Source organism: Typopeltis vanoorti, chromosome 16 (genome assembly GCF_054136105.1).
Source record: "Typopeltis vanoorti isolate ZY-2024b chromosome 16, IOZ_Tvanoo_1.0, whole genome shotgun sequence".
Taxonomy (NCBI): Eukaryota; Metazoa; Arthropoda; class Arachnida; order Uropygi; family Thelyphonidae; genus Typopeltis; species Typopeltis vanoorti.
Window position 1 is genome coordinate 17192870 of NC_143564.1, and position 20632 is coordinate 17213501.

Consider the following 20632-nt stretch of genomic DNA (forward strand, 5'->3'; position numbering starts at 1 on the left):
CAGAAGTCTGAAAGATGTTGTATCTCTGATTTTTATGTGTATATAAAAATCAGAGATACAGCATTTTTGATGAAAAGTCCTCAAATGTAGTCCAAAACTTTGTAATATAAATAAGAATAGGGAATTATACAAGGAATTAATTGAGTAAACTATTCTTCACATATAGACTTATCAGTAGAGTTATTATATTGTGTACTGTTAGTGTACAATTTTATTTTGTATTTTTAGGGCATCAATTTGAGTGGAGGACAGAAACAAAGAGTTAGTTTAGGACGTGCAGTGTATAATGATGCCGATATTTATCTTCTGGATGATCCACTGAGTGCTGTAGACTCGCATGTTGGCAAGCATATTTTTGAGAATGTTATTGGCCCAGAGGGAATGCTGAAAAATAAAGTATGTTATTGTTTATGCCATTTGCGGTGTTATTTTCTGTGTTAATTTTCTTTTGAATGCAATAACTAGAATTATATAGAAGAAATGATGTTATATCATCATGATCATTATCAGCCATTATCCATTCACTGCTAGATGAAAGCCTTTCCAGGATGACTCTAAGACTGTCAGTAGCAGAGTCTTAGAGTCATCTAATAATTAATTTGATTTATTATTAATAAATATATATTATTAATATATATTTATTAATATTTTATTATTAATAAAAATAAATATTAATAAATAAATAATAATCATAAATTTGATGATTTCATCAATCCGTCATAATTTTGGTTGGCATTTTGGTCATTTTTCTTCTTGTGGAATGCAATCCAAGGGGAGAAAATTTTGAATAATCTAGTACAGGGATCCACAAGAACTAACTCCTCACATTGACTTGTCTTGTCTTAAGCTTTTCATTAACCATTGAGGTTCTTTAGAACCTCAGTGGTTCATGAAAGCCGCTTTATCCACGACCATCTTGAGGATAAGGTAGTTGGCCCTATGCCTCCTGGTGTGTCCATTGGCCCTATTTGTATTTGTCAATTAAATATTGAATCTATTAGCAAAGCCAAATGCGATTATTTATCAAAATTATTGTTAACCAATAATGTTGATGTGATTGCTGTCCAGGAAACACGTGCCTGATCCTGAACAGCTTCTTAAAAGAGGTCGCATTCCAGGTTACACTGCTATTGGTGCAACTTTTCATGAAGTATATGGAATAGCAACGTATGTGCAAAATCATCTTAAAGAAGTTTTTTTCTATCTCAAAATATTGTAGAAAACATATATACGGTAGTGATAAAAGTTCAAGATATTACAATTACGAATATTTATAAGCCACCCAGATCACCTTGGCCGGAAAAAAATATTCCTATTGCTGATTATATTGGTGACTTTAATAGTCACCATGATCAGTGGAATTATGCTCGAAACAACGAATCTGGTGAAAAACGTGTTGATTGGATCGAACTAAATAATCTTCACTTAGTCTTTGATGCCAAAGACAAAGGCACTTTTAGATCTGCGGCCTGGAAAAGAGACTATAACCCTGATTTATGTCTTGTGACCAAAAATAATTCAGGTCACCCTATGCAAAATCTGAGAAGGGTCTTAACTGACTTTCCTCATAGTCAACATAGACCAGTATTAATTGACATTGGCATTTCCATTCCACTTGTAAAATCAAAGCCTATCCCATGCTGGAATTTTAAAAAGGTTGACTGGAATAAGTATGCAAATGAACTTGACAAATGTATTCAGTGGTCTCCAATAAGTAGTAATTTTCATCGATTTATAGGCATAGTCCTGCTTGCTGCCAAGAAAAGTATTCCTAGAGGTATTAGACATAACTATATACATGGTTGGAGCGAAGAATGTGAATTACTTTATAATGAATATCAGATAAACAATGACCCAAAAACAGCAGGCGAACTCCTAGAAAACTTGGATATATCCCAAAGGAAAAAAATGGGTAAATACAGTTGAAGGTATAGACTTGACTCATTCCAGCCGTAAAGCTTGGAGGCTTCTTAGGAAACTAGGTGGTATTGCACCTTTGATTAAAGAACAACTAAGAATCACCCCAGATCAACTAAATATACATATTGTTAATATATCACATATCCCAATCAATAAAAAGCATCCAAGATATATAAAGAGAAAATTAAAAGAATTTAACAAGTCTTCACCTATAACTTCAAATTTTGCAAGCCCTTTTACGCAGCAAGAAGTTGAAGCAGCCTTAAAAGAATTAAAAGCCTGGTAAGGCTCCTGGTTTTGATAACATTCATCCAGAATTTTTGATTAATCTGGGAAAAAATGCAAGATTATGGTTAACAAAGTTCTATACTGACATTCTTACAACTAGTAAATTTCCCACTATTTTTAAAAAAGCAAAAGTACTTTCAATTTTAAAGCCTGGTAAGCCTAATCATAAACCGGAAAGTTACTGACCTATTACTCTCCTCAGTTGTTGTTATAAACTCTTTGAAAGACTTATTTATAATAGAATAAGCTCCACAATTTTTAAAAATGTCCCAATAGAACAAGCTGGCTTCAGACCAAATTGTGGGTGTTGTGGCCAGTTCTCTCTTTGGTAACTCACATAGAAGCTGGTTTTCAAAAAGGTTTAAAAGCATCAGCAGCATTTATCGATTTGTCAACTGCCTTCGACACCATTTGGAGACAAGGTCTTCTATATAAATTATATAAAATTATCCCATGTAAAACAATAGTCCATATTATTAACAATATGCTAAGCGATAGAAGATTTATAGTGACTATAGGTAATAAAACTAGCAGCAAAAGGAAGTTAAATAATGGACTGCCACAAGGATCTGTTTTATCTCCGTTATTATTCAATCTGTATATATCTGATCTTCCCGTCACTACATCAAGGAAATTTTGTTATGCCGACAATATAGCAATAACTGTACAGCATAAATGCATAAGTTGTACAGAAGAAATTCTAAAAGCTGACTTAACTATTCTGGATGAATATTTTAAAAGATGGAGACTCTGTTTAAATAGGAGCAAAACAGTAATATCTTGTTTTCATCTAAATAATAACTTGGTAAATGTGAAACTAAAAATTGAATTGAACAACACTATACTTCCATATAATACATTCCCTAAGTACTTGGGAGTTACACTTGATCGTTTTCTCAGTTTCAGGCAACGTCTTTCAAACTTGGCATATAAACTAAGGACACATAATAATATCCTACAGAGACTCTGTGGCTCTACCTGGGGTTCTAGAGCCTCTACTCTTCAGACAACAGTCCTTGCTTTGGTATTCTCAAGTGCTGAATATTGTGCTCCTGTGTGGCTAAATAGCCCTCACACTTCAATTCTCAATTGAACAATACCTTAAGATTAATTACAGGTTCTATTAGATCGATCCCAACATATTGGTTACCTCTTTTAGCAGGCATTATTCCTACAGAACTACGTAGATTAAATTCTTTAGTCTGTGAATTTCAAAAAATTGCTGGTAATTCGAACCTACTTATTCATCAGGATCTTCCAACTCCTAACATCAATAGATTGAAATCTCACCATCCATCACCATCACTACAAACAGCAGAAGAACTAGTGCTAAATAATTTTAATCCTTTATCAAAGTGGGAAGAAACATGGAAAGAAAATACGAAAGAACATTTGCATAACATCTTTAAAGTTGATCAAATCATTACAGGTTCAGATCTACCTTGCAAAACATGGATAGTGCTAAATAGAATTCGGACAAATCATGGCCTATGTGGAGATACTCTCTATAAATGGAACAGACAAACATCTCCAGAATGTGACTGTGATGCTCCACGACAGACTATGCAACATGTTGTAACAGAATGCACCTTATGCTTATCAGAATGACTGGAATGACTTTTTACAAGCGGCTCCTGAAGCTCTGAACTGGATTACGAACTTAGATCTGAATTTATAATGATATATGTTTTTTTTCCTTATTATAACATATTAAGACTTTTACTTTTAACTCTTATTTTAATTTTCCAACTTCTTGGATTAGATCTGTGTTTTCTTTCAAAGTTTTAACTTAAAATATTTTAAATTCTTCAATTCTGTTAATATATAATGACATCATGATTCTCTTTTTTAACATCATGTTTTTGCTGTGAGCTATGCATGTGTATGTCCTATGTCTGTAGATGCTTGTTTTCATTGGGCTGGTTTGCCTGTTCAGGGGGAAGAAAAACACGAGTTTCTGGATGAAAAAAACCCTACCTCCATATGAGACTGGCTAACTCACTTTTAGTCAAAAGAGACCAGATAAAGGTTCCTCACATCTTGGATAGGAATTGAATCCAGGTATTTCTGACCAAAGGGCTTCGTCTATACTGACTGAGCTACTGAGACTCTGACTTCTCACCTATACACATTATTCATTTTCATGCATTCTCTTCCATTGTTATTATTTGTCTTCAGTGTACATAAGTCCATCTAAGTGGAAATGCACTCCAAATGATTATATTTTCCACATAAATATAATCTTGTGCATATATGGAAGCAAATAATTGCTTCCATATATGCACAAGATTATATTTATGTGGGAAAGAAAAACTGGAGATACCCATAGAGAAAATAAACCTCATAGTTAAATTCTGATGCAAATTAACTCAGTGCTTGGGATGGTTGGAGGAGGAAGCATATGAACTATGTGCAACATAATCGCTACTCTGACCAAACTGATACATGCAGCATTGAGATTCATGAAATTCATATAGATTTGCTTGTATATATTCATTTTTCCTTTTTTCACTCCATTTTCTGACTTTATTGATCACGTTGAAATTACAGCCTAATTATTTGCCTTTAATAATGTACTTGACATAGATTGTTCCCTTACTTTCCAGAGTACTGAATAATCCTCATCATTTTCCAAGTCTGGATCTTTTGTTAAGAAAGTCTTGTGTGTATATATATATATATATTATATATATATATATATATATATATATATACTATAAATGTTACTCTCTCCTTTTGACAATGACCTTGTTCCTTGTCCACATTTCCTTTCCTTTCCACATATTGATTTTCTTGCAGTCAATCACCGCTTTGAGTTCTTCAACACTACAACAACATGAAATGAGATGACCTCTGGGAATTATGTTCCTGTTTTCCATTTTCTGAGTACTCTTTCCATTCTTCTCATCCAAATGTCTGATCAAATGAATAACTGAAGTAATCTTGGCTGAAATTTGAGTCATTATTTCAGCACTTTACATAAAACTCCTGATCACATCCAAGACCTTGTTCTCCAGCAAGTGTGCCAAAATGGTCCAAAATAAAAATACTAAGATACTAAAAATACTATAATAGCATTAAATAGTAGTAATGCAGTGCATTTTATTCAATTCAATAAATTTATTAAAAGAATTCTTGGCAGTATGAATGTTATGGAAAGAATTGATGCTCACTGTCTATCTGATTTTTTATGCTAATCCAATTACTATAGTTACAGGTTTAAGTAATCTGGACGTTATGCACTTGAGACCAAAACTAGAATTTTTTTCAAGCTGCTTCAGGCCTCCAGGCTGCCAGAGTTATTTGCTTCAGGCTGGTGGGTGACTGATGTGTCTAAGAAAGAGAGGCTGTTGTTTTTCTCTTTTTCCAGAGTGAACTTGATTCTGGGGTGTTGGTTGTTTAAGTGTGTTAAGAAGGAGAGGAGTACATCAGAGCCATGTGGCCAAATTGCGAACACATCATCAACGTAGTGAAGCCATATGGTTGGGTTTTGTGGGGCAGAGTTTAAAGCTTTCCTCTTCAAAAGTCTCCATAAAAAAGTTGGCCAAGGCTGGGGAGAGTGATGAACCCATGGCTGTCCCCTCTATTTGTTTGTAGAATTTTCCTTGCCAAATGAAATAACCTGAGTCCATTGTGAACTGAAACAGGGCTGAGATATCGGGAGGAAATTTAGCTTGGATTAGCTCTAAGGTTTCTTTGAGTGGGACATTTGTGAATAAGGAGATGTCAAAACTAACCATTATGTCAGTATGTTGGAGTGTAAGGTTTTCTATGCTGATTTTGAAGTGGGCAGAGTTTTTTATGTGTAACGGTGTGTTGCCAGTATAGTGTGTGAGAGCTTTGGCCAAATGTTTAGCTAATTTGTATGTGGGGGAATCGATGCCATCCACTATGGGACATAATGAACGGTTTTAATTTGTTAGTGACTTCTACAGGCCAAGAAGTGACCTTCTTAAGGAGCCTGTGGAGTTTTCTAATTTGTAAGTTGGTGGGATTGTACTCAATAGGGAGGTAAGTAGCCCAATCTAATAGTAGAGCATTAAGCTTACCTGTGTAATCCTTTTGTTAAGTACTACTGTGGCGTTACCTTTATCTGCTTTGGTGATTACTATTTCTTTGTTTTTCTTCAATTCCTTCTACGAGAACAATTTGCTGCCACCTTTTCTCCTAGCTGAAGCAAACTTTGCTATTCCGGTGCTCGAAGAAGAGCTTTCCAGCACGTTAAACCACGAGCTTTGGTCAATTTTATATATGACATCTCATGCACTGTTGCAGATAAAGAATTAAAAAAAGTACAAGGTCGCATATCAAAAAATTTGAGAAATTAAAAAAGAACTCGACCTCCAAACCATAACTTCCTACCAACACTATAGTCAACCTTTCTTCAGTTAATTTGAAGCCTGAATACACTATACTGGCAACACACCATCACACACAAAAAACTCAGCCCACTTCAAAGCTGGCATAGAAAACCTTACATTCCAACATACTGACATAATGGTCAGTTTTGACGTCTCCTCCTTATTCACAAATGTCCCACTCAAGGAAACCTTAGAGCTAATCCAAGCTAAATTTCCTCCCGATATATCTCAGCCCTATTTCAGTTCACAAAACTCAGGCTATTTTATTTGGCAGGGAAAATTCTATAAACAAATAGAGGGGACAGCCATGTGTTCACCACTCTCCTCACCCTTGGCCAACTTCTTTATAGAGACTTTTGAAGAGAAAGCCTTAAACTCTGCCCCACAAAAACCAACCATATAGCTTTTCTACATTGATGATGTGTTCGCTATTTGGCCACATGGCTCTGATGAACTCCTCTCCTTCTTAACACATTTAAACAACCAACACCCCAGAATCAAGTTCACCCCGGAAAAAGAGAAAAACAACAGCCTCACTTTCTTAGACACACTAGTCACCCACCAGCCTGATGGAACCTTGGTTTTCTCAGTTTATAGAAAACCCACCCATACAGACAGATACATTCACCAACAATCCTCCCCCCCCCCCCCCTCACAACAATATGGAGTTATTAAGACACTACACAACAGGGCTAAACTTATCTGTTCAAATGACAATGCCGTAACCACAGAACTAAACCACGTCCTCAACACTTTCTCATCCAATGGCTACTCCCTCAAAAAAAATCCAAAAAAATATTGAAACCAGTAAACCACAACCCCCTCCCCCCACTCACAACATGGATTATTCTAAATCCATTACTATTCCCTACATCCGAGCATCTCGAAAAAAATAACCAAAATCCTAAAAAAAATCACTTGACCGTGTGTTACAGACCATATAGAAAATTGGAGTCCCTTAACTGCTCCACTAAACACCAACCACTTCCCCTAGACCTACCTGGTGTTTACCAGTTCCTTTGCAGCTGTAAGCTGTCCTATTTTGGCCAAACAGGCAGGACAGCAAATATCAGAATTTCAGAACACAAGGACTACATCCGTTTTCACCAGTACAGCCACTCTGGTCTTGTGGGCCATGCTCTGGATACACACTACGGAATACGGTGAAAGAAAGCCACGGTAATACACCATAGTAAATTCAAATTTGAAAGGCTATTCATGGAATCAGTCTCAGCCCTAAGAAACAGTCCAAACCTCAACAAATTTGGTTGCATGAGACTGACCCAAATTTGGGAGACTTACATCAGAAGACCTTCAGCCCAATGGCCAAGAATACCTACATAGCCCGCTAGAGGTCACCATCAGGACTTTTAGGAGAAACAATAGCTTCCTTCTTCGTTTTCATTTACTGTGTGTAGTGCCTGCATGCACGTGTCTTTATTTTAAGTTCCTGTGAAGATGGTAATCTTCACAGTTTAATTTAGGTTATATCCTGTGTACGTTGTAAATTTCTTAAAATATTTAATAAGACTGTCTATATAGGTCAAAATTTGGTTATCCCTGTTTAAAAGCTTGTGGGGTACCATCCATAATCCAGTTGGTGTAAAATTTTGCAGGAATACATTGTGCATCATGCACAATATTTTCTTCAGAAGCATCTGAAGAAAAAAAAAAAAGTAGTTCCAAAATGCACCACCAGAGGCATTGTAAACACCAAATGCACAGAATTTGCATATCATGCAATATGGCAGAAGGATTTAAAAAGATGGCATTTTTTCTTTCATTGTGGTTGTTAATACTGTCCATAGCGATGGCAATAACCTTTCCCCAATTGGCTTTGCTTGTGACGCTGTACTACCTAAATAACTGTTATGCTGTTGCTGTATTCTGCTAATTTTGTCACCTGAACAAATGTCAACGAAGCCCCTCCACCTCACCCGATGCTCCATTTCATCCCAGAGATGTTCAAAAGTGTTGAGATCAGGGCTCTATGGAAGCCAGTCAAGTGTAGCAACGTTCATGTCCACAGTTACAGCAGCAGCAGCAGCATGACACCCATGATGATGATGAAGAATCAGCATCTCACAAGCTTGCTCAAATTTTCTTTCAATCCAGGTTTTGGTGCAGTAAAGAGAATCCCAAACAGTTCTTTCGATATGCTGCAAGTAAAAGAAAAAATATATATGGCAGAATGATTTTAAGGAATGCCGAGGGTAGGGAGGTAACTGATTCAGTCAAAATAGTAGAATTACTAAGTGAACACTTTGCAAGAGTATATCCTTCAGGCAGTGATATTGCAGGAATGCAATATCACTGCCTGGAGGATATACTCTTGCAAAGGAATGAGGGAATCAATGGCTTATATGGGAATTGAGGTGATGAAATGGAGGTGAATAGTATATTACCGAAGCTTAATGGGAATACATCTGTGGGATTGGATGGTATACCAGCTCAAGTTTTACATGAAGCGGCAAAGGAATTGTTAGTTCCAAGCTCTGGGTTAGTTCCAAGGGGGTGAAAGAGGGGAAAATAGTTCCATTGCATAAAGGAGGCTCCAAGACTGCTGTTGCAAATTACCCACCGATCAGCATATCAAGAGTCGTTGTCAAGGTATTGGAGAAATTAGTCAAGAGCAAAATACAGGAATGGATGGATAGATGGAAATGGGATACTGTATGGGGGGCAGCATGGTTTTCTGAAGGTAGATCATGCCTCATTAACTTGCTGACATTTTATAACATAGTGATGGCTGAATTGGATAAAGGTACTTGGTTTACAGTGATACTGCTGGACTTTGCTAAAGCCTTTGACAGAATACCACATGGAATTCTAATCAGTAAACTGCAGCACATGGGGGTGGATATATAGGGTTGGTCAGATGGATAGGAGGGTGATTGATGGAGAGATATCAGAGAGTAGTTTATTCAGGAGTAGAGTCCAAAAGAAGGACTGTGATTAGGGGCATGCCACAGGGTTCTGTTCTTGGACTGTTACTGTTTAATTTGTTCATTAACAATATAGGAAAGGATCCAAGAGGAGCTATTCAGTTATTTGCCAATGATGCAAAGTTGGGTAGAGCAATAGTTAATACAGATGATGTCAATTTTGCAATATGATTTTGTAGATTGGCAGATTTTGCTAAGGAGAATGGATGTCAGTTTAATGTGGCAAAGTGTAAGGTTATGCATTTTGGGGTGAAAAGATTAGCACCAGTATACCACATTGGTGGAGTTGTACTCTAGGAAATTGACAAAGCCAGAGATTTGTGAATATTAGTGGATATGGAGTTGAAGTTTGGAGGGCACATAGCAAAAGTAGCTAAATCAACTCAACAGATCACTTGGTTATTGAAGAATACTTTGACGAGCATAGACAAGCAAGTTATTGTTCCTCTTTATCTATTCTTGATAAGACTCCATCTTGACTACTGTTCCCAGATCTGGGTGCCAGGGTTGATGGGGAGGAAGTAGAGAGGATCCAGATGCAAGTGACCAAGATGGTAGCTGGTCTATGGAATGAACCTTACGAGAACAGGTTGATAGGCAGAAAAAGGGTGATATGCTGAGGGGTTTTAACAAGTTTAATTCAGAGGAAATTTTTCAGAACAGGTCTGGTGGTGGGAGAACTATTGGCCATCCATGGAAACTGAGCAAGGGTGTTAGAACTAGGTTTTTTACTTGGAAAGTGGTGAATGGGTGGAATAAGCTGCCAGAGTCTGTTGTGGGTGCCATGACTGTGAATGAGTCCAAAGCAAAGTATGATAGATACTGCGCGAATGCTGAATAGTTTTTGACATGATGTTTAGGGCCTCTCTCATGAGTCTAAGAACTCCTTGGAGTTCTCACCATCATCATCAATTTCCTGACATGTACCCTCAAGGGGTGTACAGGATATGATAGTACTACATGAAAAATTTACGTCATTACTAACTTCCTATCTACAATTTTCCTCCAAATCAGTCTGTTACTTGTCAAGACTCCAACATTATCAGATCTTATATTTCTATCGTCTAAGGCACTTTGAACCGTATCAATCCACCTATATCTTGGTCTTCCTCTGGGTCGTTTTCCTGCCAACCTGGCAGAGAACACTTGTTTTGCTAATCTTTCCTCGTCCATTCTGTTCAAGTGAACCATACCACCTGAGATTAGCTCTGCTAACGCATTCCTGGATGCTGACAATGTCAAGTTCTTTCCTAATATCCTCGTTTTTAATATGATATTGACATTGATGCCATCTGTTCACGCCTATAATCTTTCCCAGGACTCTCATATCTGTGGTCTCTAGTCTTTGGTCAAGTGTTTTACTTCTGACCCAGCTCTCAGATCCATAAGTTAAAACTGGTTTGAACACTGTCTTGTATACAGCTAATTTCGTGTTCAGACTAATTTCTCTCTTATTCCATATGAATTTATTCAGTTGACTTCCTACCATACCAGCTTTGTTGATTCTGTTGTCTATTTCCATATTTAATTTACCATCTTCACTAAAAATCGTCCCTAAGTAGCTGAAATGTTTTACTTGTTCCACAGGTTCCCCATTCACAACGCAGTTGACATTTTCAATAATTCTACCTATTTTCATTATCTTTGTCTTTTTAATGCTGACCTTTATACCATATCTATTACAACAGTTATTCAATTTAGCCAAGGAATCTTGCAAAATTGTAGCAGATTTATTTAGAAGTATAACATCGTCCACATAAGGCAAAGAGCTGACATTAACATCTCCAATTCTGATATCATGTTTAATACCACTTTCCTTCATAATGTGATCCATATAGATAATGAATAACAGTGGGGATAATGTACATCCTTGTCTCACACCAGATTTAACATTAAACCATCTTCCTGGACTTCCTTCGATTCTAACTGCTGACTTACAACTCAAATAATGACTAAGTATTGCTTGATATAATGCCCCATTGACACCATATAATTATAGTGTATTGAATAGCTTCTCTCTTAGCAACTTGTCATATGCCTTTTCCGGATTGACAAAACTTAAATACAGATCTTTGTTATATTCCAATGCTTTCTCGACTGTTTGTCGTAAAGTGAAGATCTGATCCTGACAGCTTCTATTTGGCCTGAATTCAGCTTGTTCTTCACCAAGCTTTTCTTCCACAAATCTTCTCAACTGTTTGTCAAGTATGTTCAAGTATTGTCAAGTATGTCAAGTGTTCCTGGCAAGATCTATGCATGTATAGATCTTGCCAGGAACACTCAGTAGGGAAATACCTCTGTAATTCTCACATTCAGTTTTATTTCCCTTTTTATATATGGGTACTATTAGAGCTCTACTCCAATCATCAGGAATTCATCCCTCTCTCCAGACTTTCTAAACTATGCAGTGCAGCCACTGTAAGACTTTTATACCACTATATTTCAGCATTTCTGGTTGAATATCATCTACTCCTGCTGTCTTTCCACATTTCAAGCTTTTGATGGCTTTTTCTACTTTAAGTATGGATATGTATTCCTGACTATGCCCGTTGAGTGTTTTTTTTCCCACTGTGCTATCACTACTTGTTTCATTTAGCAATTTTTCCAAGTAATTATTCTATACTTCAAGGATATCTTTTTCTCCTGTTTTCAGGAGAAAAAGATATCATCTTTATCATCTCTAACTCCTTTTACAGCACTCTCTCCTCCATTCCTAAGCTTCTTCAACAACTTCCAGAATATCTTACCACCTTCTTGATATTTATTTTCAGTGTTCTTGCCAAAGTCCTGCCATGACATTTGTTTAGATAGTTTTACACAGTGTTTCGCTTTCTTACATTTGTCTCTGTATTTTCTAAGAGCAAAAGCTGTCTTATTTGCGGAACTTTTGATATGCTTTCTTCTTTTCCTTCACTGCCTCTTTAACTTCCTGTTTCCACCAGGGAGTTCTGATTTTTCTATCCTTGTGCACAATAATCTTTGTGTATTTTAGTCTACAGTTCGCATCTGAGAGCTGCTCAACTTTTATTCGCTTTAAAACTTTCTTACATGTTATTCTTTTCAATATGAAATTCAATTTTATCCTGCTTAAGATTAAATAGTGATCGCTTCCAATTTCAAATCCTCTGTACACTCTGGTGTCCTGCACTAGGGAGAAAACATCACTATCAACAATAACATAGTCAATGAGACTTTTCTTATTCCTAGCCGCTTCTCTCCATGTGAATTTGTGCACATTTTTATGTTGGAACATGGTGTTAGTAATAACCAGTCCATGTCCTGAGCAGAAATCTAGCAGATATTTGCCATTATTATTAGCTTTGCTCTTTTCTCCAAATTTTCCCAAAATATTTTTGTATGTCTGACAATCATTTCCTACTCTGCTATTTAGATCCCCAACAAGGACCAACTTTTCCTTTTTCATTGTGTCAGTTGCTTTCTCTAGAGCCTCAAAAAATTCTTCCACTTCTACCTTAGTAGAACCTTCTGTGGGACCATAGTCACAAATAAGTCTCATTGGCCAGTTCCCCATTCTGATATTTGCCCACATCACTCTACTTGAGACTGCCTGCCATTTAAGAAGATTAGCCTCGTATTTTGTGTTGAATACTATGACTACTCCATCTTTTCCTTGATTGTCATTTCTTGAATGTAACATTTTGTATTTATTCTTCTGAAAGATCTCACCATTTTTTGTCTTTTTTGTTTCAGTCACCCTATTATGTCAATCTGGTACTTATCCAATTCCTCAGCTAGTTCCATTTGTTTGTCATTCAGGCTTCTTATGTTGATAGTACTGATCTTGAACTCTGGTGATGTTAAGTTGGGATGTGCTTTCAGATTTGTTCCAGTAGCTGACTTTTCACTGTTCGCCCTGGTTCCCTGGTGAAAACAATGGGGGCCTTGTTTAACTGGGTGATGCCCCAGCTGGCATGAAATTTTGTCATGTTGCACCATTATTTTCTATATTGGTTTAAGCCATTAAAAATACAGTTGGCGACTAAATCCCAAATTGCCAGCCCATCCTCGTTCTTTCACTATCCAGGTAGATACCCAATGGGGTGCACCACGAGAAGGTGAGGATTGAACATTAGGTCAGAAGCCCTGAATGCGTTTCTCTGCATTCCTTTAAGGTCTCCTCTCAGTTATACAGCTTTTACCCTTGAGCACCCTCCTTGGAGTTCTTAATAATAATAATGTGGAGTAGCATAGTACCAGATAAAACAATGTTAGGATAGCTGTGTGTGTGTGTGTGTGTGTGTGTGTGTGTGTGTGTGTGTGTGTGTGTGTGTGTGTGTGTGTGTGTGTGTGTGTGTGTTTAAAAACTACTAAATAAATAAAAATAAAATATTTAATACATTTTAGGATAAAAATTTTCCAAACTTTTGGAATAGAAAGACAGTCATTATAATTTAAGTTAGGCAGTGGAGTGAGGCTCTGGCACTTTCTTTCAATATAATAAAAGGTCAAATTTAAATGTACAGTGATGCAAATGTTTTATATTATCTTTGGGTCTTATGGATAGTGTTATCAATACTTTGTTAACTAAACGACATTTATGAGGCTCATTGAACTGGATACCGTACTGGTGTTCTGAAATATGTTTTTTGACTTATACTCCTGTTTGACCAAAATATGACAAGTTGCAAGAACATGAAACTTTGTAAATGCTAGGTTGCAGTGGTGGTGACAGTCCATATGAATATTTCTTTTGGAGAGCATGAGAGATTGTGGATTTCATTGATAGGTTTGAAGGATTTGATAAGTTGGAATTTCTTTGATATCTCTGCCACATGTTTAGATATGCCTTTTAATACAAGGAATAGGAGTTCTGTGGACTTCTTTGTTCCTTGGAGGATGTTGAAGAAAACTGTCAATGATTTTGTAGGTAATTCTTGGGTTATAACCATTTAATAGGACCATTTATTTGATAATTTCCAACTCCTGTTGAAGAGATACTTTGGAGTAGCAAATTTTATGTGATCTAGATACCTGTGATTTTATAGTTCCATATTTTTGAGATGGATGGTGCGCTGATGAAATATAGGAATATGATGACCAGTACAAATTGATTTACAGGAGACAGAAGTTGAATGCAAGCCATCATAATCATGTTGAATATGTATATCTAAAAAAAAAGAATATTTGTGCTGATGACTGTTTCTCAAAAGTTAATTTGATAATTAAATGTAAAGCATTAATTTTTTGTAGAAAGAAAAGGAGCTCTGATTGAGTTCCATTCCAGATAGTAAAACATCTATGTTTCACAGCCATAGAGGATCTTTCGGGTTGAAAGCTGAGATTCTTCCTTCAAAAAAGGTATTCCAGATAAGCATTGCAGTTTCCTTTTTCCTATATGTAAAGTTTATGTTTCCTGGTGAAATTTCTAGAAGTGATCATAAATTTAAACAATTCGGTAATATTAGATCAAAATTTTTTCAAAAAAAAAATTCCAGTATAAAAAATTTGTGAAAAGGGAAGCATTGTCAATTCATTATACAAATTATGGAAACACCTACGGTGTTAAAGTGAAAATTTCAGCTTAATATAAACCAAATAATCACTCGACGTTTTGACTTTCACATTAAGGCCATCATCTGGAGTGTACACATATATATATAGAAAGAAACAAGCTGCACTACAATCTACATGATATGCTAAAGTTACATTGATCACCGAGTAATCATGAAGGAAAGAAAATAATGTCAAAACTTTCCTATCATAATATATCTGTTTTATCACATCTTATAGACTGGTTTGGCTCAGAATGCTTTTAAATTTGAACATTTATCCAAAGAACATTCTAAAGACTTACTCCACTGGCTTAACTTAAATTATGACATATTTTTATTTATTTTAATTATTTTGATTTTTTTGATGTATACACTTATACAAATAGTGTTTCATCCTACCTACTACATGACTGCATGCTATGAAGGATTCTGTTATGGTAATTTGTGTTCACACTGAGGATGTTCTACAACATTTCAAGGAAATATTTGTGATTAATAAATAATATTTATTTCACTGTGGCATTTGTCTTTTGTTTATATGTTAAAGTCTCACAGATATCTTTATCTAAGATGATGTAATGTAACTTGTCTCCTTTTATGTGTATCATGGCTTCCATATGACCTTAATATGAAGTTCAAAACTTAGTTAATTATCTTGGCTTATATTAAATTAAAATTATTATTCTAACTGGTAGTTGTCTCTGTAATTTAACATCCTGAATTTTTGTCTGCTAATTGCACATTCTCTGTTTGTCTCTGTGTTGTCTAGTTTGCCTATTTTGAAAGATGAAAGTTCTCAGTGTCCATGAGGAAAAGCTCTGCTACCTCATATGAGATCAGGCAACTCAACTTCATTTGAAAAAATGCATATAAAAATTCCCCTAATCATGGCAAGAACTGTACTAAGGTCTATTCCTGTTGAAGAGCACAAGTCTAGTAATTCTTTTAACTGCACCAGTGAGATGCATATTTTAGACTTTCATGTACAAATTTTAAAGTATTTATTATTATTTAGATGTAAAATATAATAAATATATGGGAAAATGGTTGGTGAATATGTAATATATCATGCATCTTTGAACATATAGACAGTGGTAATTAAGTAATTTTTAAATGCTTGTTAGTTTTAATTTACTGAAATATCAAAGCATTCTAGAAGAAGACTAAACTTCAATTTTTTATATTTCAAATATTAATATTCTTTTTTATTGTTCTAGACTCGTATTCTTGTGACTCACGGTTTAACATATCTGCATCAAGCTGACATGATTATTGTATTAAAAGATGGCACCATTCTTGAAACAGGCTCCTATCAAGTGTTGTTGGATAAAAAGGGAGCATTTGCAGAATTCCTAATGCAGTATCTGAAAGAAAGTGGTATTAATGAGATAGAAAATATGGATTACCCTGAAATAGAGATGGTAGAAGAGATAATCCTGAAAGTTGGATCACCTGATATTGGACGGTATATATCTATGTGTGTGTGTGAACTTACATAGACATATGCACACATACTATATTTACATTATTTATTTATGTCTGTTTCTTGTCTTTCATATCTTTCTTCTGTCTGTTTCTTCTGACAGACCTTGTAATATAGTATATTCTTATATATAAGCTGTTTATAGTCAGCAGATCATTTGCATTGTCTTTAAAAATATAGTATAAGTGAATTTCATTGCAATCAAAGTATCGTGAATTTTCATCTTAAAATAAATATTAAATTGATATTAATTTCAGTTTTATTACATATACACACAATGCTGTATCACAGAAGTACATTCTTCTTCTTCCTGTTTCCCTTGCGGTGTTGAGGGTTTTCTATTCATTTAACCGCAACCGTACACAAGGATAAGGTGGTTAGCCCTAAGCGCTGAGTTCTCTAGGCTGGTCTGCTTGCAGAATGAAAAACCCCAGATAAACTTTGGAGAAAAACCCTGCAGTCCATGCCCAAGACCATCTAACTTGGCTATGTCTGAGAAAGATCCTAAGCTCCTCACGTCAGCAACAGGAATCAAACCCCGGATACTCCTTTCCCAGGCACATGGTTGCGAAGCGCATAGCCACTCAGCTAACCATACAGACCACAGAAGTACATTTTATTGATATTTAAATATGTAAAGTTTAATTAACATTAATTTAATAGTTTAATGAATAAAGTTCAGTTAATATTAAAGTTACAAAGGTTTTTTTTAATATGATGCTACATTATGAAATTTGCATATGTTATAGAATAATTACTACTATGTTTGATGAGTTAAGAGAGAAGGAATCTGTTGATGTTCTTTCTTGAAGAGTTGAAAGTTGTAATCTTTGGGAAAGGCTGTTTCAAAGAACAGACACAGGTGAATGGAAGTAGCAGGTTTAGTGGGATAGTAGTCAAGATGTCTATTGGGTAGTTGTTTCTCATGTTGTAAGTTTAATAGAAATGGAGAGGGGTAGCAGATATGTGTGCTGAACAACACCCATGGAAATATTTGTAAAAAAAAAAACACAGTTCAGTAACCGATTACAGTATCTGTGAGAAAGCAATCATAGAGAATCTGTATGAGAAGGAGAGGGATCATCAGTTAGCTAAACTGCCCCATCTTGCATAGTACAAAGAATTTTTTGACTGGTTTTTGACACATCTCCCAAAATCTGAGAGCAGTATTTTAAGGTTTCATGGATTTGGGATTTCTACAGGTTACTAGCTGAAAGAAAAGTAACAACTGGAAAAGTAACATTTTCATCAAAGAAATGATGATGTGAATGCACCAGAGAAGATTACAGTAAAGTATTACTCCAATGCGGAAGATATGGTTGTTGGTTGCTGGGCAGAATGCTGGAGCTGGCTTGCATGAGTCAGCTGTTAAATGTACAAGGAGTTTGCAAACCAGTTGTTAAACCAACAATGGATATAAACTCTAGAGTAGCATACACTTCATCCCACAATGGCTAGTATCATTTACGAGATAAGCTTGTGTATAATGACATGGAAAATCCAGCTGGGGGTGTTTATTTTGGTACCCTTTGTGCTGCATTTCCCCTACCCTCCTTCCCTATGCCTGTGTAGGAATTATAGTCAGATTGTTTTCCAACAAGCATCCACTTAATTCTGTCAAAGATTTTGTATTTTTTAAGTTTTTATGAACTTAATACTGTCATTACCCTAAAAAGAGGTAGCTAGCCTAGGCAAAATTGAATGCATGTTTGCTGATAATGGAATTCATTTATACTTTCTGGGAGGGTTAGTAATTCTCACAAAGGGAGAATCTTTTGTGAGAATTACAGTAATTATCCCTACATAGGCTGCTGCATTGGAAAGAGAGAAGCCCAGGAATGGGGGGGAAAGAGGCATGGTTGATTTCATTCACATTATAAGTATGACTGTAACACTATGGCTCATTGTCTGTGCTCTACACTAAGGATTACTGGCAAATTCCATGTGAACTAGTTGTTTTTAGCAAGCCAGTTTTTAAAAAATTTACCAGCACACAAGTTTAGTGTGCTGGCAAATTTTTTATATACCCTGCCATAGGACTGTTTGCTTTATAATCCCCCCTCCCCTCCCTGTGCCTCACTTTTATGACTAGTGTAAATGCTAGGGCCACAAAAGTTGAGGTGATTGGGATGCATATCCTTCAAGGACTTACTGATACTGCAGCATAAAACTGAGAATGCAACAATTTAACAAGTATGAATGATATCTAATAACTGAATCAACATTACTTTGCCAGGTTATCCCTGGAGGGAGACAGAATATAGCTGTTTGCAGGCGCAGGAGAACACTGGCTAAAGCCATGGTTTGCTTGGAATCTGTGAACTCCCTGAGTCTTTCATCACACCTGCTCTTTAATTTTCCTGTTATTTTACTAGCAATCATGATAGAAAACAGAATAGATTCCAAAGTCACTGTGGTTAACAAAAAAAAAAAAAAAAAAAAAAAAAATCTCCCACAATACCAAAAACAATTTCTAAAAATATCAAAAGTGTACTATCAAAAAAATTAAAAAAAAAAACCCAACAAAATATCGCAATTCCAGTGCAATAAAAAACTTCCAGATTGACTTTACTAACATTCACTATTTAATGTCATTGATGTGCATTGCATCTGTAGTCATCCAAACCTGATAGGTTATTCATCACTGAACTTCAGTTACCATCTTCGGCAATGACATCTCATTCTCCTCAACCTTCCTCATTATTGGTCTAAAAATTGATACGTAAGTGGAAGAATTCATTATAACTAATTAATAATGGAATCACTTATGTTAATTTAAATCTTTTTATTCAAGTTTATTATTAGAATATTATTAGAAGTTAAAATTTATTATTAGAAAATTTATTAGAATTTTTGGCTATGTTTCACAGCTATTTTTCAATATGAATATAGGAAAACAATCACAAAAAAGAGAACATCAATTCATTTGAAAGTGCATGATATATGCAATATTGGCTACAAGAGAAATTGCACTATTTGCATTAATAAATGTCCCAAAATAATTAAAATAAATTAGTTAATGAATTTTTTAAAATATAAACAATTGATTGATTACAATTTAGGGAACGCAAGTGGTGAGTATTACTCAATATAACTTCCCAAAATTGATAAAGTTTAAGGCAATCATTTTTTGTTAAGGTTTGGATTGTGAATGTGTGCTTCACAGCTTCCTTTGTACAGTTTTTGTAGAAGAAAACTTTTATGTAATGATTTGATTTTGTTCCACTGAATCTTGTTGTATGGAACTCCTCCTTGTCCAATCTTCATGAATTTCTTGAAAAAACTAATTCAGTAAACCCAAGAACCATTTTGGCTTGGAAGTAGAAGATGATATTTGTCTTCCTTTTCTGGATGTTCTCATTTTACATCAACCAAATGGTATTCTCCAGTTCTCAGTATACAGAGAACCAACTCATACTGGTAAATACATTAATTCTAACTCACATCATCACCCTTGTCAGAAATATGGTGTAGTCAAATCTCTAGTAGCCAATGCTCATAAAATATGTTCTACAGATTCTCCTCTAAACTAAGAACTGTCTATTATCAAACCTACCATTATCTCTAATGATTATTATATAAAAATTATCAATAAATAATAATTATGGCCATCATCTTAACCCCCTCCCACCCCAAAGAAGAAGTTATCAGAATTTCTATTCCATATGTTAAAGGACTTTCATATAAAAAAAAAAATAGCAAGACTACTTCGACAGATTGACTTACAAGTCTCTTTCTTTCAGTTTGTAAACTTTATACCTTCTTGATCTCTCCTAAAGACAAATATCCTTCTCTTTCTTATCCTAGTTGTTGGAAGTTTTTTTTTTTTTTCACTTGGTTATACTATACATTACGTGGCCTCATGCACCTTATAGATGTAAAGAGCAATAAGTCAAGTCAAGTCAATACTATACATTAAAGATACCAAGAAATTATATACTTGGTTTAATCCTTTATCCAAGTGTAAGCAAACAAAGTTTGCACCTGAAGTATTTTGGCAACTGGTATTGAAAATATGACTTCTGCATTACTTCAACTTTAGTATCACCTCTGGGTCTGGCTCCCACTGAAGAGACCTCAATAAAGGTTGAAACCGGTCTGGGTAGTGACTCTTCCCATAAT

At 35.4% G+C, this 20632-nt stretch overlaps 1 protein-coding gene across 1 annotated transcript in view; it reads left to right on the forward strand.

Moving 5' to 3' along the window:
- Positions 1 to 20632, forward strand: part of LOC150097870 (ATP-binding cassette sub-family C member 1-like) — a 626276-nt gene that overhangs the window by 358018 nt on the left and 247626 nt on the right. Inside the window, exons 16-17 of the mRNA XM_090406616.1 lie at positions 229 to 396; positions 16245 to 16492. Coding sequence (XP_090262742.1) covers positions 229 to 396; positions 16245 to 16492 — 416 coding nt within the window. The remainder of the gene's footprint in view (positions 1 to 228; positions 397 to 16244; positions 16493 to 20632) is intronic.